Source organism: Artemia sp. Qi Xiang Cuo, chromosome 3 (genome assembly GCF_049724085.1).
Source record: "Artemia sp. Qi Xiang Cuo chromosome 3, ASM4972408v1, whole genome shotgun sequence".
NCBI lineage: Eukaryota > Metazoa > Arthropoda > Branchiopoda > Anostraca > Artemiidae > Artemia > Artemia sp. Qi Xiang Cuo.
In genome coordinates, this window is record NC_142796.1 from 82,025,758 (window position 1) to 82,049,721 (window position 23,964).

Here is a 23,964-nt window from a genome sequence, read left to right on the forward strand (position 1 = left end):
TATATAATTCAAAGATTAATTACAAATAATTTTACGTTGTTGACATTAAACAGAAAAGATAGACTACTCTCCTATATTACTGTGTTTAATGCCATTAGTTTAATTAATTTAATTATCTTTTAATTAGTTTCATAATTAGTTTAATTTTAATTAGCTTGATTATTTAAAGTGTAGTTTAATTCAATTAGTTTACTTTTTGACGTTATTCCACTATTCCTTAAGTGTGTGTCAGAGGATAGCAAAATAAACCGCCGTTTTACTCGTTGTTGTATTTACCTGTTGTTTCTAAGTCAAACTTTGAGCCATTAAAAAGAACGCAAACCTGATTTTTTTAATGAAATTTTAAGTACCATAATTAAAAACAAGGAAAGATTTCGAGTCGGAAAACTTAGTTAAAGCAAGCTCTTTCATTCTGTGGAGTCAAAGTATTGCATTCAATTTTAACTTCGTAGGTTCATCTCTAAAAATTAAGATACATTTAATAGAAAAAAAATTCTATCATATATTGAACGCTTAGAAATTAATTTGAACACAAAGTAAACTGTTCTCAATTATTTATACCCTAACCACTCATTTGTTCAATATGTTTAAGGCATGTTTCAAAGTCTAAGTTACAATATACGTTTTAAAGTTAATTTGGTACTTAAGCATTAGATGGTTACTTTTATATATTGTGCAAGGAAAAAAGTCACGAAAGACCCGCCAGACGGGTTAACTGCAAGAGACCGCTATAGAGAAATGCCATGCAAAGCGTAGCTTTCATTGCGTTTACGGTATTTAAACTGTTGTTTTTTGGGGGTTTCGGGGGGGGAAGGTACCGCGGTTAAGTTACGTATTTAGTATATGCTATGCTTTACGCCCCCCCCCACCCCCACCCCTAATGTGCAAATATATAGCCCAAGTTTGTTTATAAACTATTATATATTCTTCCTATTTTATTTCATTTCATTAACATTAACCAAACTTGACTTCTTTAGCAGTATATAGAAGTGACCATCTAATGTTTAAGTACCGTTAATTTAATATAAAGTTTAATATATGTTTTTAGCGGACCCTGACTGAACTTATTGCGACGAAACGGACAAATAATGAAAAACCAAAACCAGTTAACGAAAGTCATCTAAAAGGTTAACCGGAATTTCAATATAACTTATCGTAATTAAGTACAGTTACTTATTAATTGTTAATCAATTAATTACTGAACGCAGTTTGGACAGCAGCATTAATTTTACGCGATTAATAAAAAATAAAAAGCTTAATGGTCAAAAAGCTTAAGTCTAGTGACAAGACCATATCCAGGTTTTGTTCGGGGGGGGGGGGAGTTGGTTTTTTTTTGGGGGGGGGGGGTACAAAAAAAACATAAAAAATGGTTAATATGCATTTTTGATAAATTTTTATGCGTCGGACAAAGATTCTTGGGGAGAGGGGTCAAACACCCTAACTTCCTGGATACAGTCTTGTCTAGTGGTATAAGTATCCCTCTCTATATGCCTATGTTGATCCTCTTCTACAAAATATTTACAGTTGAAAGTAAAAAAAAGCGGAAGATTTAAAAAATCTTGCAACTACATAGTATCTTTTAAGAAAGGTTCCAAGAGGAAAGATCTTTAGTTTTTCCTGACAGATTGATACACAAACAATTTTCTAACTAGAAAAAATTGCAGCCTACTGAGCTTTGAAGCACAAAAGAACATAATTAAAATAGGTTTCAATAAGTGTTTTTGAACGTAATTCAGTCAATTAAAATTGCTAATTGAATGTCAAATAAATATGAGAGCCCATTTTAAGCTAAAAACTGTATTTCCATCGGAAGATTTTGAACTAATGATTATTGAGGGTGAAACTTTAAAAGAAAGACATAGTAGCTGCCATATCTCAGGATGGCCGGATTTTTCTGCATTATTTAAAAATGATCAGAAATCAATTAAAACAAAATATTTTTTTCAACTGAAAGTAAGGAGCAACATTAAAACTTAAAACGAACAGAAACTATTACGTTTATGAGGGGGGTTTCCTTCTTCTCAATACCTCGCTCTTTACGCTAAAGTTGTTTTTTAGAATAAAAAACTTATTATTCTAATTAAACGGCCCGTGTGTTTCAGGAATCATTCTTAAATAACTGCAACAAAAAGTCTATAGTGTGCCTGCTGTCGGCTATTTTACTACCTGTACACCATCCCGTCCCCCTGTAACATGGAGATTTTCAAATTTCTCGATATTTTGTTATGCTTTCGGCAAACTTGACTACTTTTTGTGTTTTTCTTTCAAAATTTGTTATTCCCCCAAAACCAAATTAGTCGTATCAAGCACCAATTGAAGTGGTTTAGTCGCCAACCTATTTTATTTATTCTTTGCTCTTATAAATTCAGTCAATTTGGCCTTTGCATCGCTCCTACACCAATCGTTTTAGTCTCTTTTTTAGCGCGAAAGTGTCAACAACTGACAACAAAAGAACAAATTTTACACGAAAAAGTATTGCAGATATGCGAAGTAATTAGTTAGAAACTGTTTTTGTTTTCCAAAAAGGAATGAATTCGTCCCATATAACAGTTTGTAAACCGGAAGAAAGGTGTAGACAGCAAAAGCGCAGATGTTAATGACTTTAAGCTAAGACAAATATCATAGATCTATTAACATACTTTTCCTTTCGTGTCCCTCTTATAGAATAGTAATTAAAGCTAAGTAAATCTTTTAGAATTCTTAAATCTTCTCAGACTTGCAAAAAAAAAGAAATGAGAAAAAATTACACCACGGACAGATCATCGCTGTTACGCATTGGAGCCGGAAAATTCCCCCACACGTAAAATTGAACAGCCACAGAGAAAGTACAAAATAGGTACCTAAAAATGTCGATCAGACATTTTTGTTACCCCTAAGGGGCAACAACGGACAGGATATCAGACAGTTTTAGGACAGGGGCTGAAGACCTCCATTCACTTTCGACACATAAAAAAGGAATAGAAGTCTCAATTTCTGATCGAATGAGCATCCTCCTAAGTTTCTACGACCCCGAGGGGTAGGTTGAGGATGAGAAAGGGCCAGTTCCCCTCCTATATGGAAAAAATTATGCTATTTTGGGGTTTAATGTTACTCTTTACTTTTGTAATAACAGCGTAGACCAGAGATAATCTCAGATATCAAGAAGGATCAAATATCAATTTCTACCTCCACCCCTCCCCTGCCCCTTCTTCAGAACTAATTCTGTATTTACCTAAATGATCAATGAGAGTTAGGATGTTTTGGCATTAAAATATACCCTTTGAGGCATCTGCCCCCGTCCTTAACAACGATGAAAACAGAGAACCCTACTATAGAGGTTTAAAGCTCTCATCTACAAATGTTTGGTGTTTTTTTTAGCAAATAAAGATCAAAGATGTGTGATCACTTTCCAGAAATAGAAAAGGACGAGACATTAAAAACAGCTCTAGGACAGGAGGGCTGGTTGGTATTCCTATCACTTTTCGATAAAAAAAAAAAAAAGACTAGAACTCTTAATTTCCCATCACCCTTCCCGGAGAAACCTCAATCTTAACAATGGGCACTTTCATATCTTATAGACCTTTCCCCGGGGGCTGGACGGGGGGTTGTCAAACCTGGAAGCATGGTTATTTGACCTTTGGACTATTGTGAACAAAATGACTATCTCAAAATTTTGATCGGATGCAGTCGCGGAAAAAATAATGTGGGTGGTAGCTTGTTGACATCCAATCACTTTTGACTATTAAAAAGGGCACTAGAACTTTTAATTTGTAATCGAACGAACCCCTCAGAAGCTTATACGACCACCCCTTTCATATGAAGTGCCTCTGGGGGGGGGATAAATAAATAAATAATAATACATTGAACCCTTATGGCAATTTACTACAGGCAATTTAAAGATATTGCATTGCCTCTGACTGAAAAAGGTGAGTATAACTTTCCATTTCCCTTCTAATGAACATTCACAATTATCCAGGGGGGATATGGGGGAGTTTCTGCGGGGAAAATTTCCAGGGGGAATTTCCCGCAGAAGGATATTTTTTTCTGGGGGGGGGGGTGAATTTTCCATGGGGGTGTATTTTCCGGGGGAAATATTAGGGGGGACACCTACTCCCATTATGCATAACGGTCATATCTGACATTTTCCACTTCTGAGATAATTGCAAAAACCATTTGTGAAGCCGTTGTCATAGGGAGGATCAGTGGGGCAATATAAGATCAACCGTTCGTTGATCCTTCTGATCGACATCTCTTTGTTGGTCGCCCCTTTGAGAACAGCTTAGCAATTATTTTTTTTTCAATTATCTCCGAAGTGTGAAAACTTCCGACACAGCCTTTAGACGTGACAGCGATGAAATGAGAATTTATTCACCATGGAGATTCTTGGAAAAGGGGTGGGACAGGCAGATAAAACATTGCCATGAGAAGGTCAGGGTTTAAAATGGGGTTTCTCCAGAAAAACAATATATTTTTTCGTAAAGAGCGAGGTGTTGAGGAGGGGGCTACGCCCTAATGTACGTAATGATTTCTGTTCGTTTTAAGTTTTAATGTTGCTCCTTACTTTCGGTTGGAAAAACTTGTTTTATTTTATTTAATTTAATACACAAATGAGTAGATGTTTACTCAAATACTTAAATTTTCAGATAGAGGGTCCTTCGGGGCGGTATACAGGTATAATCCTTAGGGGGAAATCCAAGGATTTTATGTAGATGGCTAGGATGGTGAAAGCCCGGAGGATCTTTGGAAAAATCATGGAGAACCTGCATGTCTACAACTATGCCCATGACTGTACAAAGACACTCTCAGACTCATTGAGACAGGACGTATGTCATGTTATTAGATTCAAAATGAAGCTGGCAGCAAATTCTACCGACGAGAAGCTTTCGGTTGTAACATTTTGTTTAAAAGCTAAAGGGTGTTATATGGAAAAGAATGTGTAGTGTTTGGGTCCCAACTCATTCAATTTCCTTAATCTTTTGCTCCTAAAATATATTTCTTTATCTACTCAGTGATATGCCCTAGGGAATCAGAGAACAGATTCGCTCTCCCCGATATGGATCTAGTAATATAGATTATAAAGATACAAACAATTTTGGAGACATACAACATACTACTCCAAAAATAAAGCCTAGATTTTCGGCTTAATCTAGATACCTGATATGCCATATTTATTCTTGATAAGAAATATTTATACCAACATTTTTCTTTAAATGGTTTGGCAAACATCGTATTTTCTGACAATTTTTTGTTCCTTCAAAAACCAAAATTTTATTTCCCATGATTTTATCTTGAATATCCCTTTGCTGCGTCTAGTGTCATAAAAAAATGGAACGAATGTGAGCTACACGGGGGATGAAAGATAGGGAAGGCAGAGGCTTAGAAGTTGTAAACGAACATTTACAATTGAAAATTAGTTTAAAAATTAAGTTTTAAAGCTATGTGAAATATGAGAAAAAACATAAATAATTTCTTCCATTTATAACTAAAATGATTTGAAACTTCGACATCGTTTAATGTTCCATAGTAGCGACTTTCCATAATTACCAAATCTTGTTTCAAAAACTAAGTCTTTGAGCACCTCCAATTTAAGCTTGCTTTTGACTTAGTTTTGATTTAGATGATCATCCTATCCTTTTCAACTTTTGCTGTCAAGTCCCTATTTGACCTCTTTTGATGTTGATGGTCAGGCCTGAATTGATAAGTATAGAGACGTTCATTGTTAATTCTTTTTTCTGTATGTTGTCTTTGTAACTAGCTCCTTTTTTAGCCTGGCTCCATAAGAGTTGTCCTCAGTTTTGCATCTTAGACATGCCGTTCCGCTTAGTTCAAGATGCGGGGCTTTCTATTGATTAATAAAAAATAAAAAGTTTTCTGATGAAATTAAAGAGCGAAGTTGAAACTTAAACACTGCTTCGCATTTTATGTAACACATTTCCAAAATAATGCTTCAAATAGACTGGCTCGTGACATTTCCCTGCATTTGTAGAAACCTGAAAAACTAGCATTTTACTGAAAACTGAGATTTCTTGAGTTTTTTAGAGAGTTAAAATCTTATCGTAAAATTTTGTTAATTTAAACGGCCGTTAAAAGATAATTGAGGTCTTTATGAATTATTCGTTTATTTTCTGCAAACCGCTAAAGGGTTTTTCTGCTTCTAATCGTGTTTTGTTGCGTTGATTAGTTTTTCACAGTTCCACAAATATAGAAAATATCGCGAGCCATTTAATTTGAAATAATTTTGCACAGATGTGGTGCACAAATTGTGCAGCAGTGTTTAAGTTTCAACTTCACTCTTTAGGCTACTCTCTGTAAATTTTTTTTTTAATGATTTTCTGTGCGTTTTTGAGATTTTAAAAATGTAGAAAATGAACCTTGTGGAAACGTCTTTTTACAACTTAGGCAAAAACTAAAGAAGACAACACGAGTCTTTGCTAAAATAGGAGAATAAATATAGGATTAACTTCACAACTCTCCTAGACTTTGCTTTTAAAAAAAATCTGAAATGTATCACACAGAGTCCATGGGGGGCGGGTGTTACCCTTCGCATCTTTGAGGAGTTGTAAACAAAAAGTTCAATTATCTATAAAATATTATTCTATGTAAAATATATACATAATATAGAGTCTGTAAATGAATTTAGGGTATTCAGTTAATATATTTTACGAAGATCTGCGTTATTTTTAATGCAAATTTTCTGAGGTAGTGCTGCGTAGAATTTGAACTTCTCATTATAAAATGTACTTTAGTTATTTTAGCTTCTTTAACTTTATAGGAGAACTGATTACGAGAAAGGAATCAGCACTTGAAAAAAGACACCGGCCCCACCCAGGATCTGTAACCGTTCGATTACATTGCCTTATATAGAAAATTTTCTTTTATATTTTTATATTTTCATGCTAGAAATTTAAGACAATAAGATAACCTAGGCTTCCAAGTTTTATCACCTCTGGATGCAGCTTTTTGATACTCTTTCAGGAGGTTCCTGGTAACGAATTATAAAGTAAGGAGCTACTCGGCCCGGTAGAGACCAAAACTCTTTAAAACGACTTTTTTTTATAGCGATTATTACATCAAAAGAAGTGACTTTGGTACTCTTGTATTAAACGCACTCTTTTATATACTGCAATGGAAACCAGTCACGAAAACCAGTTTTTGACGGGTTAATTCAACACACCGCTATAGGGTAATACAATTTATAGCGTGGTTTTCATTGCGTATACGCTATTTTTAACTGTTATTTTTTGGGGTTTAGGGGGGGGGAATGTACCTTAGTTAGTTTAGGTTACGTAATAATATATGCTATGCTTTACCCCCACCCCCTAATGTTCAAATATATAGCCGAAATTTGTTTCTAAACTATTATATATTCATCCTATTTTATTTTATTTCATTAGCAATAACCAAACTAGCACTATATAAAAGAGTGTGTTTAATACAGGAGTACTCTGAGTTTTTATGCAGGTTCCAAATATATAAAATTCATCAAGTTTAATATTATCTATCAAAAGATCTATAACCTGGGAAAATTTGCCTGATTTTCGAAAAAGGAAAAAAATACCCCTAAAAAGTCAAGTGATGTCAAATAAAGTCGCACCATCAAATTCAGCATATCACCTTGAAACTGTAGAAGTTTCAAGCTTCTATCTAAAAAAATGTGGAATTTCGTTTTTTTTTTTGCCGAATGCGGGTATATTTTTTTTTACAAGGAGTGATTGTATTGAACAATATCCCTAAAAGATGGGAAGAGGGCTCATTTGAACTTAAATTAAAAGTTCTAGTGCCCTTTTAAGTGATCAAAAAGATTGTAGGGCAAATAGCCTCCCTTTTACGCCCCTTTTCCCAAAGAAATCCGATCAAAATTTTGAGGTACCCATTTGGTTCAGTGTTGTTGAAAGGTCAAATAACTATGCATATGGGGAGGGTACAACCTCCCACAGCCCCTGGGGAAATGGGTGTAATTTATGCAGTTTGCCCATTGTTCACATATATAGTATTTGGGTACTTATGCATTATATTTTACACACGAAAGAAGTCAAGCTTGGTTAATGCTAATGAAATAAAATAAAATAGGATTAATATATAATAGTTAATAAACAAATTTCGGCTATATGTTTGAACATTATGGGGGTAGGGGGGAAAAAGGTACCTAGGTTAGGCTACGTATTTAGTATATGATATACTTTACCCCCAGCCCCCCCACCCCTAATGTGCATATATATAGCCAAAATTTGCTCATAAACTATTATATTTTCACTCTATTTTGTTTTTTTTAAGTAGCATTAACCAAACTTCACTTCTCGCATGTGTCCTGTATTTCAGAAGAGTACTCTATTTTCTTCTCGCCGCGTGATCAGCGTTCACCGTAAAATAATAAAGAAGAAATAAGTCGCGCTATTGTCTAATATAGTGGAAATATATATAGTGGGCTATATATTGCTCAATCATTGGAGGGGGGGGGGGGGGGTGAAGCGATTAGGTTTGAAAAAAAAAAGCAAATAATTTTTATTTTAATGAATTAATTTTAAAAAATTTTAGGGCTTATTTAAAATGTGTCTCTGGTTTTAACTTATTTCAAAATATAATGCACACTTGGTACCAGTATACTGCACCTCCCCCTTTATAACGCCTGTAAAAGAGTCACAAACCTTCGCATTGAGGACATAATTTCACAACATATCTGAATGAAAAAGGAATCCTCTTTCTCTCACGATGTCAGAATGTCTACTGAGACCAAATGAGATCAGAGCACATTTTCATTTCACCGAAGATCAATCATATTTACAACATTAAATGCTAGAATATTATTAAGGACGAAGGCGCATATACTTATAAACCTTTCTATGGGCAGGGACAGGAAGGCACAGGCATAGGGAGATCTGGAGTCAAGTCTCTACAGCAGTAAAGGTTATTATTTTGTTCATATTAGCAATATTACCCGATTTTCCTTGTTTTTGACGATAATTTCTGCCACTTTGTGCTGCAGACATCTTAATCAGAATAGGCCCGAAATGCCAGTAAACAAAAATACTACGCCAGTCAATAGACACCATGCTGATACGCAGTAGACCATACATACTGAACACATAGGCAATCCATTCAATTCAAACGGTTACTACAAACAATTATATTTAGCTTCGTTTGATTCTTTGATTCGTTTATTCAATTTCATTAACTGAACTTCATTATGTCATTTTATATATTTAATTTTATTAATTGATTGAAGAACTTAATCAATCTACGTGCACCGGTGTATAATTGCACACCAACTATCAGAGGCAACGCTACAGCGTTGCCTCTACAGCGTTGCCGGGCAACGCTTACAACCCTTGCCCTGAGGGCTGTGGGGGGAGGGGTTGTCATCCTTAAAGACCTAATTTCCAAAACTTTCAACTACGTTGAATAATATGGATATCTAAAAATTTTGATTGGATGTGTTTGGAGAAAAGGTGGGCGTGAGAGGGGAGTTAGTTGCCCTCAAATCACTTTCGACCATTAAAAAGCGTACTATCCCTTTGAATTTCAAATCGAACGAGCCCTTTTTCAAGTTTCTACGAAAAAGATTTCAATTAAAACCTTATATGCCCCCAGGGCATAACTTATAATCCTTGCTCTGAGGGTTGTGGGGGAGTGTCCTCCTGAAAAATATATTTACTATCTGGAAATCAAATACGCTGAACAAAACGGCTATCTCAAAATTTTATTGGCTGTGTTTGGGGGAATAATGGGCGTGGGGGGGGCTAGTTGCCCTCCAATCACTTTCGACTATTAAACAGGGCACTAGCCCTTTGAATTTCCAATAGAATGAGCTTTTTTTGAAATTTCTACGACAACTCCTTCTTTAAAAACCTTAAATGCCCCCAGGGAATAACATAAAACTCTTGCCCTGAGGCTGTTGGGGAGTGTCCTCCTCAAAAACATATTTTCTATCTGGAAAACAAAATGGCTATCTCAAAATTTTGATTGTATGTGTTTGGGGAAATGAGGGGCATGGGAGGGGGGGGCTAGTTGCACTCCAATCACTCTCGACTATTAAAATGGGCACTAGCCCTTTGAATTTCCAATCAAAGGAGCCTTTTTTAAATTTTCTACGACAATACCTTCTATAAAAACCTTATATGCCCCCAGGTCATAGCTTAAAACCCTTGCCCTGAGGGTTGTGGGGGAGTGTCCTCCTCAAAAACATATTTGCTATTTGGAAATTAACTACGCTGAACAAAATGACTATCTCAAAATTTTGATTGGATGTGTTTGGGGGAATGATTCTCCCCTCGAGTAAGTGGCATAGCAACCATTTTGCGCCATATTTGCACCAATAAGTGGAGACCCCCTACTTTACACCCCAATAGATGTTTTTGGGGGAATGATGGGCGTGGCGGGGGCTAGTTTCCATCCAAAAACTTTCGACTTTTAAAAAGGGTACTAGCCCTTCGAATTATCAATCGAATGAACCTGTTTTGAAGTTTCTACGACAACGCCTTCTATAAAAACCTTATACGCCCCTAGGTTGTAGCTTAAAACCCTTGCACCGTAGGCGGTGGGGAGTGTCCTTCACAAAAATGTGTTTTAAGTCTTGAAATCAACTACGCTGAGCAAAATTACGATCTTATACTTGCGATTGGTGGGGTTTGGGGGACTGATGGGCGTGGGGGGGCTAGTTGCCCCCCAATCACTTTCCACTATTGAAAAGGGCACTAGAACTCTCAATTTCCAATCGAATGAGCCCCTTTTGAATTTTCTACGACGACCCCTTCCATATGAAGTGCCCAGCTCTAAAGGAAAAAAATAATAAATAGTAGATTGTGCCAACATCGTTCTTATATGCCCCCAGGGCATAACTTAAAACCTTTGCCCTGAGGGTTGAGAGGGAGTGTCCTCCTCAAAAAAATATTTTCTATCCGGGAATCAACTACACTGAACAGACTGGCTATCTCAACATTTTTATTGGATGTGTTTGGGGAAATGATGGACGTGGGGGGGGGATGGTAGTTGCCCTACAATCCCCTTCGAATCTCAAAAAGGGCACTCGCCATTTGAATTTCCAATCGAATGAGCTTGTTTTGAAGTTTCTACGAAAACGACTTCTATAAAAACCTTATATGCCCCCAGGGCATAACTTAAAACCCTTGCCCTGAGGGTTGTGGGGGAGTGTCCTCCTCAAAAAACATATTTTCTATCTGGAAATCAACTACGCTGAACAAAATGGATATCTCAAAATTTTGACTGGATGTGTTTGGGGGAATGATGGGCGTGGGGGGCTAACTGCCCTCCAATCACTTTCGACTATTAAAAAGGGTACTAGCCCTTCGAATTTCCAATCGAATGAGCCTGTTTCGAAGTTTCTACGACAACGCCTTCTATAAGAACCTTATATGCCCCCATGGCATAACTTAAAACCCTTGCCCTGAGGGTTGTGGGGGAGTGTCCTCCTCAAAAACATATTTTCTATCTGGAAATCAACTACGCTGAACAAAATGGCTATCTAAAAATTTTAATTGGATGTGTTTGGGTGAATAATGGCTGTGGCGGGGCTAGTTGCCCTCCAATCACTTTCGACTATTAAAAAGGGCACTACAACTCTCAATTTCCAATCGAATGAGCCCCTTTTGAAGTTTCTACGACGACCCCTTCCATATGTAGTGCTTTGCTATAAAGGAAAAAAAATAATTCATAGTACATTGTGCCAACATCGTTCCTATATGCCCTCAGGGCATAACTTAAAACCCTTGCCCCGGGGGTTGTGGGGGAGTTTCCTCCTCAAAAATATATTTTCTATCTGGAAATCAATTACGCTGAGCAAAATGGCTATCTCAAAAGTTTGATTGGATGTGTTTGGGGGGATGATGGGCGGGGGGGGGGCTAGTTGCCCTCCAATCACTTCTGACTATCAAAAAGAGCATTAACCACTCCAATTTTCAATCGAATGAGCCCTTGTCAAAGTTTCTACGACAACTCCATGAAGACAAAGTGCCCGGAGGAAGAAAAAAAAAATACATTTTGCACACATTATTCTTTCCTTTAGGAGTGCTTCCGCGCTGGCTATGACAAGCATCCTTACAAAAGGTGTGCCCCCAAGATTAAAGAAGCTTAGTAACGTGCCACAATACAAAAAAGGTTGGGAACCTCTGCCCCAGAGTTTCCAGGCGCACCCCCACTGGAATATATTGAAAGTATTTTTCATGTTCCTATTTATGCCACAAAGCAAATTTGAAAATTTGCAAGCCCATCCTCAATTAATAATATTACTATTAACAAATCGTTACACCACAAAGCTACCCAAGGTCAACTCAGCCAGTCCGCAGCTATACCGCCTAAATTCATCGTTACTCCTCGAGGTAAAAGGTTTAAAAACAGGTCTGATCCGTGGTGCCTGGCGTTTCAAGGTGCATGCCACTGCAAAGCCAAAAATGCAGCAAAGCACAATACTTGAAACTCATTGAAGTCCAGCACCCGTTTCACCGGCACTTGGGAAACACACCTAGGGCATATGCCTTTAGCGATCCCGGAGGCAGTTTTAGGGGGCGGAGGGGCACTTGCCCCGGGCACAGAAATTTTGGGGCCGCAAAATTTTAAATAAACAATCTAACGGTTATATTCATTTGTAATTTTTGAAGGTTTATTTTTATTAAAAATAAAGTAGAGGGCGCAGGTAATAAACGAAAATAATTAATAAATAATTAATTGTATAATAAAATAAATAAAATTAGAAATAATTAAATAGTAATAATAATTAAATAACTTAAATAATAAATTACTAATTAATTGATAAATTGAAAAAAATTTTGTTAATAAATGAAAATTTTTGTCAAATTTTGGGCTGAAAATTTTGAGGACGAAAGGGAGGCGATAATCAAGAGTTTGCCCCAGGTAATAATAAATTACTAATTAATTGATAAATTGAAAAAAATTTTGTTAATAAATGAAAATTTTTGTCAAATTTTGGGCTGAAAATTTTGAGGACGAAAGGGAGGCGATAATCAAGTTTGCCCCAGGTATCAGAGAGGCCAAAACCACCGCTGAGCGATCCCTTCCTTCTCGTCGAAACCTATTACACATCCCCAGAAAAAATGCCTTTATTGATCGCATTTTGTTTGCTTTATATTCAATAGGCATCCCTACTCTTATGTTTTGTGATTATGTTAATTAGATAAACATTTAAAAAAACATTTGGATTTTTTACTCAGGACTGCCACTGAAAATTTAGAAGTATCCCAAGATTAAATTACGAAAAATCCAAATAAAAATAAAATATCAGACAATAAATTATAACAATGTTTATATTTCATGTAGTCTTTAAGGGTAACGATTGGTGTTTTCCCAAGATGCCAAGCTTAGGATTAAAATCCTGAAATCTTGGGGCAAAAATATCTTTCTTTTTTTCTACTTTTTTACGAAGAAATTTCACAAAAAAAAGGCAGTTCGAATCTTCTTTGGGCAGTTACGGTATTTTCTTTTTTAGTAATCTGAGGTCTGCAAGACCTACTTCATTAGATTCATTTAGATCATTAGATCATTAGATTTACTTGGAAATACTGAAATAATTTAACTATATTCCGGTACATAATATCTATAAAATCTATATTATATTGTGATTGCCAGTCTGTGCTAATTAATTTTTGCACTAATTTTCACTTTAGTTTACAGCTCCTAATTATGATACTTCGACATAGAAACTTGAAGTATGACTTATGACACCCCGACTTGCACTTTGATCTCTTAAACTACGATAATTGACTTTACTTGCTTGGCTACAGTCACGTCAACCGTAGTTCTTACAAAGCCTGAACATCAAAAATTTGTTTTATTTTGTCAGATTGTCAGGTAAAATTTTCAGAGGAGCTTAGCTGGAGTCCTTTTTAAACACGCCAAGACCACCTTTGTCGAAAATTCTAAGATCCATAAGCGAAATTCCCAACATCCTTAAGTGATAACTCGCTCATTCAACTCAGTAACAGGAGTTACAAACAATCAGGTTTTAGAGCAAGTGGGGTTCATTTATAGTTGCTATCTCCCTATAAGTTTGAAAACGCATCCAAGCTGGCTCAACTTAGAAAGCTCAAGCTAGATCAATACTATTGGCCCTTATTCTACATTCTCTAAGTTTTACGTAAAACATACAAGAAGCTTTCGTATAATCCAACAGACTCTTTTACAATAAGTTTAAGAAAGAATTGAAGTGCTTAAAGGATGAAGGAAAAATTACACCTCAACTCTATTACAAATGCCTGCCACGCAGTTCCTTGTGCCCTAAATTATATGGTCTTCCCAAAATTCATAAGCCTAACCTACCATTACGACCAATTGTGTCAAGTACAAGGTCACCAACAAGTGTTTTGAGCAAATGGTTAGGGTCAATCTGTAAACCACTTTTGTCTACACAAATTTCGTATATTAAGAATTCTTCGAATTTGGTTGAAAAATTGAAAAAAGCAGAAATTTCTTCGAATTCTTTGCTTTCAAGCTTTGACATTGTATCAATGTACACAAATATTGATGTAGAAGCAGCCGAAACTCTTCTAGAAGGAAAGCTCTTAAGAAATTTGGATTTGATTATTGGCAAAACAGATTTTGAATTTTCTGTAATTATTAATTTAGTAATGTTGTGCAATAAGTTTTATTATTTTTTTTCAATTCAGAGGTAAGTATTTTTAACAAATAAATGGTTTACCTATGGGAGCCCCTTTATCCCCTTTATTATATAATATTTTTGCGGAGAATATGGTAACAATTGCGTTAGATTCATATTTTTTAAAACATATTTTCTGGGGCTGGTATATGAATGTTATTAGTTCAGTATGGGATTATGTGGAGAAGGAATTAATAAGATTTTTGTAATATCTTAATTTTTTGGGAGGGGATTTAAAGTTTACCGTTAAATTTAAAGAGAATGGAAAACTTCCTTTCCTTGATGTTCTTCTTTTGAAAAATCAAAATAGTCTGGATTTTAAAATTTACAGAAAACAGACAAATAACAATAGATGTTTGCCTTATAGTTCCGGTCACGCTCGCCAAGTAAAAATTGGTTCGATCATTTCTATAACTGATCGGATCTTTAGTATTTGCTCTCCAACATTTGTTGAGGAGGAGTTGTCTTTTCTAAGGAAAATACTAATAAGCAACATGCATCCAGAATGGTTAATTAACCAGACTTTTTCAAAAAGAAGAAAAAGGTTGCTAGAGATTTCTGAGGAAGTCTTGGAGACAACTCGGGAGAAGGATGTTTCTTGTTCCTTACTATACGTACCCGGGCTTAAGTGAAAAATTTAAAAGAATTTCACAAAGCAATGATCTAAGGGTAGCTTTAAACAGTAATAATACTTTGGGTAGTTTTCTAAATTTTGGGAATGATCTAACTTGATTGGGCAAACAAAGTGGGGTTTGTCAGATCCCACGTAATTGAAGAATCTCATATGTGGGACGGACTAACCTGAGTTTGGAAATGAGATTATTACCACATAAAGATGCTATTTCTTCGGCTTTAAAGCATGATTCTAATTCTGAAAATTTCACTTCAGCCCTTTCAGAACATATTTTTAATTTTCCAGACCATTTTATTTTGTTCGAGAATGTCTCTTTGATTTCTAGGGATCGGGGTTTAAAGCAAAATTTTCGTGAAATTCTTGAAATAAAGAAAATCTTATTCAAGAATATTGCTTTGAATCGAGATACAGGTGAATATGGGCTGGACTCTATCTATGATAATTTATTAAAATCTGACAGAGTAAAGTTCAATTCACCAAATGTAGTTGACCTTTGTCCAAATGTTGTATCATTGAACGCTAATGAATAGAATCAAAGAAGGTCAAAGAGAATAGCTTCCGCCTTTGATTTGAAAATAATTAGAGATTTAAACAATATGTAGTGTTATTTGATTTAGTATATAAACTTTTGTTTTAAATTGTTTTATTTTAGTTTTACTACTGATGACGGTCACTGTATATGTGACCGAAATATCTGGTATTTTTGTGAATTTCTATCATCACTGTCTATTAAAAGGATTTTATCCCTATGTGAACTTTTATTTATCGCTAAGTTTTACAAATTTTATCAAAAAGGACCAACTTAAAAAATTTATCAAAAGTAATAATTATATAAAGTTCATTTACATATATCAAAAATAATGATAAAATTTACCAGTAATTATATATACACTGCAGTTGATAGCCTTTTGTATCTATCATCCGATCCATTCAACAGAACTGTTATCATCCTTAACCTTTTCAGCGTAGGTCGGAGGAAGTGGCCTCTTCCAATTTCTAAATAAATTCTTATCCTATCCTCTAGTAAATACATTCTTAGAAATAAAAACACACACAAGTAAACAAGGCCGTTAATATCTGAACGACCGAATTGTTAAAAACCGAAAATATACTCGATTATAAAACATATTTTTTACAAAAGCACGACTTGACTGCGAATGTTTTTAGTCACGCTTTCACCACAGATTTTCTATTAGGTTTCACGCGATATCTCACTCCCAGCAAAATACATGGGCCGAAGTGTTCCTCAATTACATTGGCCATCTGATAAAACTGGCCCGCCTGCTCAATGTCATTGGATTGGACAACGCTCCACCCGCGCTTAGATGGATAATGTTCTACTCGCGCAATGTCATTGGATATCGTCAATATTTAGGAAGGCAAATCATCTGATCGGATGGCTTTTGAGGTTTCCGAAAATAATGAAGATGGATATCTGCGTAAGCACTGATAATTCGTGCTTTCACTGCTCGACTTGGCCATATTTTGAGGCAGCCTATATTTTTATTTACTTAGTGTTTAATAGAATTCGATGTTTTGCCACAAGACTAACACCACTATTTACAACATTCTTCACAACTGATTTACACAACACTTTGCAAGACACATCTCTATTATAAAAAGGAATTAGAAATAAAAATTGGAATTTAATTTGCGTAAAATAAGTTTTGGGGGACGTCCCTATACATGGCTCGGAAGGTCAAGACCTAAGCGAGATCGGAGGACTTTTCCATGGTGTTACATCAAAACTGTAAACACAAAAATATTACAAACTCGCATACTTATAGCCGAGAAAGTCACCAAGATATTTACTGACAGAGGGGAAGCGGAAAAGTGAACTCCCTGTTTCTTTACTATCATCAATAATTCCAAGACTTGGATACAATTTCATACTTTAAGTCACATAACGACAAGGCAGCTCAGTTTTATTTAGGAAAGACAGCTTTCAGCACCACTTGCAGATTAATTTAGCTGAATTTCCTGATCCCTCATTTCCCTGATTCAGCTGATTTGTATTCACTCACATTAATAATCACAAATTCTTGAATAAACTTTCATATTTGACAGTACATAAGGACAAGGGGGCATATTTTTGTTCAAAAAACCTTTATGCGATGTTCAGAATAGTTTTTGAAGAATAAAACCATAGGAAATCGTAAAGTAAATAAAAAAAACAGGATTCTCCACTAACAACATGGAACTATAATTACCAAAATTTCTGATTTTGTTTTATAGTGTGCGTATTCATTTTTGTGTTAATTTTGTTTGGTTTTGTTATCTGTGTCGTTTGCACACCATAGTAATGTTTTTACTCTTTTACTCTACCACGCTAACGTCTATAATGCGGGTAGAAAAAATAAATAAAGGACGAACATTTTAATTATTCAGATAACCTTTTTTAGGCTTTTGCTTTGAATAAAAATAAGTTGAATAGTAAAATTATATTCCTTTAGTTTAAAACTACTGCATTGCTATAACTTTTCAAGGGTAAATTCAAACCAAACAAGAAAACTGCTACAGAAACGGGGACTGGATTACACTTCTACATAATCAAGGCCATACCCAGGATTTTTGTTCGGGAGGAGGGGTTGGGGGAAGATTTTACAATAAAAAACAAAAAAAAACATGAAAAATTTGTTTATATGCATTTTTGTTGTTTTACATAAGTCGGAAACAATCTTTTGGGGGGACGGGGGTTCAAAACCCATAACCCCCCTGGAGACGGCCTAAGCAAGCTCAGCACCACTTGCAGATCAGTTCAGATAATTTCCTTAATTTCTTCACTGATTTTAGTGATTGTCAATCGTTTTAAGAAACTTTCCCACTCTATGGAAAAAACACCACTTGTTCTACATAAATGTATCTATTCTGCCTAAAACTCAAGGATACACATTATTCAAATATGTATATTTACTGGATACAAATCTGAAATTTCACAAAATGCCATAGTCGAGATCAGCACTCATTTTGGATTCATAAAATTATGTCCCCCCCCCTCCATATGTCACTACCATATGTAATTACGTGCCCTGTGACTTAATAATAATAAAAGTTCTATTCACCAGTGATGACGGCGGGGAATATAAATACTAATAGAATTATTATGCATAGTGAATCGTTAAATTTTGTTCAAAAAGAAAACCGAGCCACATTCTTTCATGACAAAATACTAAAAGAGAAAAAATAAACAGATAAAAAGAAATTAGTGAGAAATAAAAACAGAGAACAAGAGGAGAAAAAAGAAGAATCAAAATAGGCAAAAGAAATAATAGGCCTTAAATCTAAAATGTCGCTCTCCACCAGGGAACTATTTCTACTTCTGGTGGACATGTACTCAAGAGAACAGGAATTTGATGACGTCACAGTTAGGGACACTTTTTCCTGCTTTTCATTGAGCAACGAGTGATTTTCTTCTAATGAAACTGGGGTATCTATGCCTTCAAGTCTTGACTCCGTTTCTGATATCTAAAAGATTGGATCTAAACAGGATAGGAATTTAGAGGGAGCCCAATAGGCAGGATAATAATTATGCTGTGGAACATTATAAATATTATAAAGAAGTTATAGATGGGGGTAGGGTTGGACGGATTGTATTGCAAAAATGCAGGTTTTTACATAATCTCAGAGAATAAATTTTATATCGAGGTTAGAAAATGTTTTATTTATTTGAAGAATATATTAAAATATTTTAATATAATTTATTTGCGTGAAAATACAAAAAATATAAATATTAAGAATTAGAATAATATACTGTAATATTTCATTCATTTTAAAATGTTTGTTTATTTTAAGTAAGTCTGGAGTAAGCCATAAACTTGCCTCATTATTGCTAAAAATATCAGGTCTTCATCTAATGCCTGAGTATAAAATTGTCTATCAAAAGTGGATAAAAAATAGAGGAAGTCACCAGTACGGCCACCAAGAACAAAACGGCGCGGATTGTGTGACTGCAGAATCTCGCTTGTATTAAAGTCAAACAAAAGAGTCTGTTGCTACATAATTGATTTTGATAAACAAATTTTGAATTAAACAAAACTTTACCCAATTGCACCATATCGCTGTTGCCACGTCCATACCTCATATGAAGATTGTAGCAAAATTATTTAAAGGACTCTCAGAATCTGTTTTTTCTACCTGTGTTGAATGGTACGTACCTAAGAGCATGGGTAGCTTATAAGAGTAGGCGCTAGTATCAAAAAATAAGACTACCAACGCCTTCTAGCGTTTGACAACGCTTGGTATTTTTTCAGCGGTAAATTAATTTAATAGCGCAATTGATATAATTATGGTAGAAATAAGCGTCAAATCTCATTTTCTGACGAAAAAACGATCACAAACCTTGAGAAAATATCAAGTGTAGCCAAACTCTAGATGGCGTTGAACTTTTTGTCGACAATAGGGCCAGTTCACACTCTTTGGTGCTTACCACAAAAATGCACAAGAACTCAGTAGAAGGATTCATCATAACGAATGTCCCATAATTTCACTTTAGATTTAAAAATTACTTTTAGGTATTGCGCAAAACTCCTTGAAAACGATTGCTTTTTCTATTAGCCATTATACTTCCATATTCGTCAAAATATGTAATTTGTTCTAAACAATATTCATATGCAAGGCTATAAAAAATTATAATCGTATCAATAATAGTAAATATAATGTTGTTTAAATATGCTAGAACATTCTTATTACATAATTTTTAGATTTTCTATCAATTCTAAATCTATTTTCTATTTCTGAATTATCGCTTACTTTTTCTATTAATTCTAAATCTGTTTTCTGTTTCTAAATTTCCGCTTACTTTTTCTATTAGCCATTATGTTTCCATGTTCGTCAAAATATACAATTTGTTCTAAACATTATTTATATGCAAGGCTATAATTATTTATAATCGCATTAGTAATAGCAAATATAATGTTTTTTAAACATGCTAGAACATTCAAATTTCCTAACTTATTTAAAATTTTCTATTAATACTAAATCTATTTTCAAATTTCTAAATTACCGCTTACTTATTCTATTAATTCTAAATCTCTTTTCTGTGTCTAAATTTTTGGTTACTATTTCTATTATCCTTTCTCTATTAATTCTAAATCTATTTCATGTTTCTAAATTTTCGCTGACTTTTTTTATTAGACTTTTTCTGTTAATTCCAAGTCTATTTCTGTTTCTAATTTTTGCTTTTTTTCAGATTACTTTTCAGAACCGATATCAGACATTTATTACAACCCAAATTTTACCATTTACACTAATCAAATTATTATTCTTATTATTATACTGAAAAAATGCCAAGTTGCACCAAATGCTAGATGGCGCTGATAGTTTTTCTTTTCGACACTAGTGATAGTTCCATTCTTATAAGTCACTTATATTCTTTGGATAGATTACTACACAAACACTATCAACAATGTATTAAGAAATATATTAAAATTTTCTATTTGGCATTTAACGGGCGAAACGCCAAATGAATCATGAAACTGTATTTTCCTATATTGCGTTTAAAAAACCTTTTTCTCGCATTTTCCTTAGTTGATTACCTTTCTTTTATCTCCGTAAAACGCCAAGCAAAAAAAAGGTAGTTACAAGGCGAGAAAATGTTTTCTGAATGCTAATACTATAGTTTCAGTCTGTTTCCATTGGTACCACACAGATAGTAAATCATAGTTTTGACAGAGGGCGAATATTGCTTCGCCTACCGAATATTGCTTTGTCACGCCACAAAAAGGCCTTCCGAAGCGAAAAACATCGTTTTCGCCACGCTTCAACTTGAAGTTAAAAAAAAAATGTATCGAGGCGATATTTTTACGAAAAAAAGAGAATGGGTGATGAAAAATTAATAACAAGCATTACATCATATCCTTGTATTGCAAGATATACGCTGCAAAGAATACATGGACATGGGAATAAAAAGAAGTGCATGAATGGAGGTGCCAAAAATACTTGCTGCATCAGGTAAAAATGTGTCTGGTATTTGTTCAATCTTAGAAATGAGTAGCCTAGCTGAGTTAATATATGAAAATAATATTACAAGCTATTTGCTCAATATCCCTTGTTCCCTCTGTTTATATTAGTATATGCTGTAGTCTTACATCTGGCCAATAGAATGTTCATAATACAGATCCCCCCCTCACAAAAAAAATATAGAGAAAATTGCCTTCAGTGCGAATTGCCAAGCGATTTTCTTTTTGCCCCGCGAACTATTTTCTCCAAAAGCAATTATTTGTTGCACTCTATCAAAACTTAGCTTTAGTCTGTGAGTCAATTATAATTTGAATCGCAAACATTAGTTTTAAACTATGACATTCTCCGGCGATAAAAATGTCACACATCCTAGAAGTCATTTTCCTCGAATTTTTTCTTGATTGGTTAGCTTTCTTGTATCTCTGCAGAAGGGAAAGCAAAAAATAGACATTAAATCTGTGAAGTGGTTATGACTTAAATCAGAAACATTTAAACTATAATATTTTAAAGAGACAAACAATTGTCACATGATCAAGAAAACAATGAGTAACACCTGCCGAAGTAACGTGGGATCTCGCAACTCTTAAGAAAGTAGTTTTTTGCCGACTTTTGTTCCCCCCCCCCTCCCCCTTGGGTTTTGAAAAATACCTTTTTAGCCGTTTTAATTGAAAAATACCCTTTTTGAGCATTTTCATTGAAAAAAAATCAATCCTCATCATTTACAAAAAAATCCTGATATTCAAATTATTGTCCATTCCAAGGACGGTCAATAAATCCGAAAATCTTCATACTGTTTTTGTTTCAGGTTTGAGCTCATAGCTCATACCAAAATGGGTTACCCCAAAAATTTTATTTAGAAAAAAAAACAAGCCCTTCCCCCAGTGTGCACATCTATTTAAAATGCAGTATAACTAAGTAATTTACTAGATGTCAAAGCTGTATGCAGGGGGGGGGTAAATAATTAAAGTCCCTTCAAAATTTATTTCCAACTAATAAACAAAATTTTGATACATTTTCTAAGTCCCCCCCCCGAAAAAAATTCCTGGATACGCCTTTGATAGATGCAATGGTTTTTTAGTGGTATTAAGTAGCAGTTATAATAAATTTAACTAGTAATGAATATATTAGTTAACGATGAAGATTCACGTTTTGGTAGTAGTTTTGTTTTCCTTCCTTATTAATAAGCCTCTTGGCTAAACACTTTCAATTGAATAAATCAGATCCAATCATTTGCCTTTGGGTCTTTTTTTATAATCATCACATAAATTAATTAGGAGAAAATATGTGCAACTTAAAGATGTTTAACCAATAGAATACTTCCATCAAATTACTTACCACAGTAGACGCAGCTTGAAAAGAAATCTTATCATGGACACTGGACCTACAAGTGAAAATCAGCAAATAAATTAAGCTGTAAGGCAAATAACCAAAAAAAGACATCTCAGAATACTGGTTACAAATAATAAAATACCACACATATATTGTCTTACAAGTTTGTAAAAACAACAGTATACAAGGACATATCCAGTGGGAGAAGGCCTCAGGGCCACCCTGACATCCTAAATTTTCCTGAATTTCTATGCACTTCTTATTCAAATTATTGAACAAAATTGTTTGTTATATACTCCTCCTAACCAATTCTTTTAATGACCCTCTTCTTCAAAACAAAGATGTAAGTGAAATCACAAGCGAAGATAAATATGAATGCACCGTTAAGTCTGCATTAAATCTTGAAAAACCAAATAAATTCTTAAAGAGTTTTGTAACCAGCCACCATCACTCTTTACCTGTTAATTTTGCAGCAGTTCTTAGCATTGCTACAAAAAAAAAACATTTTTTTTAAAGGCATCCATAAATCGCTCGAACATGTATTAATGACTTCATTGAGACAATCAAGCAAAGCAAATGCCACTGTGAGTCAAAGAGTACGGGTAACTTATAAGAGTAGGAACTGGTACTAGTGTCAACAAAAAAAAAATTATCAATGCCATCTAGTGTTTGGCGACACTTGGCATTCTCCCAGTGTAATTATAAGTACAATTAATTTAATTAGAGCAATTTGCAAAATCAGAGCAGCAACAACTGTCTGATCTCAGCTCGTGACAAAAAAAACGACTGCAAAGATTTAAAAAATTCCAAGTGTCACCAGACGCTAGATGGCGCTATTTTTTTTTTCGACACTAGCCCCAGTTCCCATTCTTATAATTTACCTATACTCTTTGATTGTGAGCTAGAATAGTTCAGCGTCCTAGGCTATTGAAAAGATGGCAAAAAATATTGACGAACAGATCAAACATATTTTTTTTAATCTAACGACGCATGAGAACATCACTGACACAAGCACCACTTTAATATATGCATTTTGGCTGATTTTCACTCGCAGCCAAAAATAATTGCTGACCCCGTCTCTGTTCTTTTAGGGATCTGAGCAGCGACAACATTTCTAATCGTTCTGAGTTCTAAATTCGCTCTTTACTTTTCATGGGAAATTTGTATGAGTGTTTTTTTCTTAGCCAGAAAATGATGAAAAATCAACAGTGAAATTCAAGGTAAGGTTCAACAAATGCATACAGTTTAGTTCAAAGCGAGTAACAGACAACAGTGGCGTAATTTCGTCAAAATCCTGGGGGAGGGGCAAAGTTGGAGACAATTTTCCCAAATTAAGTGCAAATCACAGTAAAATCTGAAAAATGACCCATATAGTACCATCAAGGTAGAGAGAGTTATGCCAAATAAAACCAACCCGTTTCTGTGGATGCTTGAATTTATG

At 34.7% G+C, this 23,964-nt stretch overlaps 1 protein-coding gene across 1 annotated transcript in view; it reads right to left on the bottom strand.

The window, feature by feature from the left end:
* Window positions 1-23,964, bottom strand: part of LOC148954627 (uncharacterized) — a 95,495-nt gene that overhangs the window by 22,367 nt on the left and 49,164 nt on the right. The window contains exons 2-3 of the mRNA XM_089087176.1: window positions 22,530-22,575; window positions 18,511-18,701 (exon numbers count right to left, since the gene is read on the bottom strand). Of these exons, the coding sequence (XP_088943302.1) occupies window positions 18,511-18,701; window positions 22,530-22,575 (237 nt within the window). The remainder of the gene's footprint in view (window positions 1-18,510; window positions 18,702-22,529; window positions 22,576-23,964) is intronic.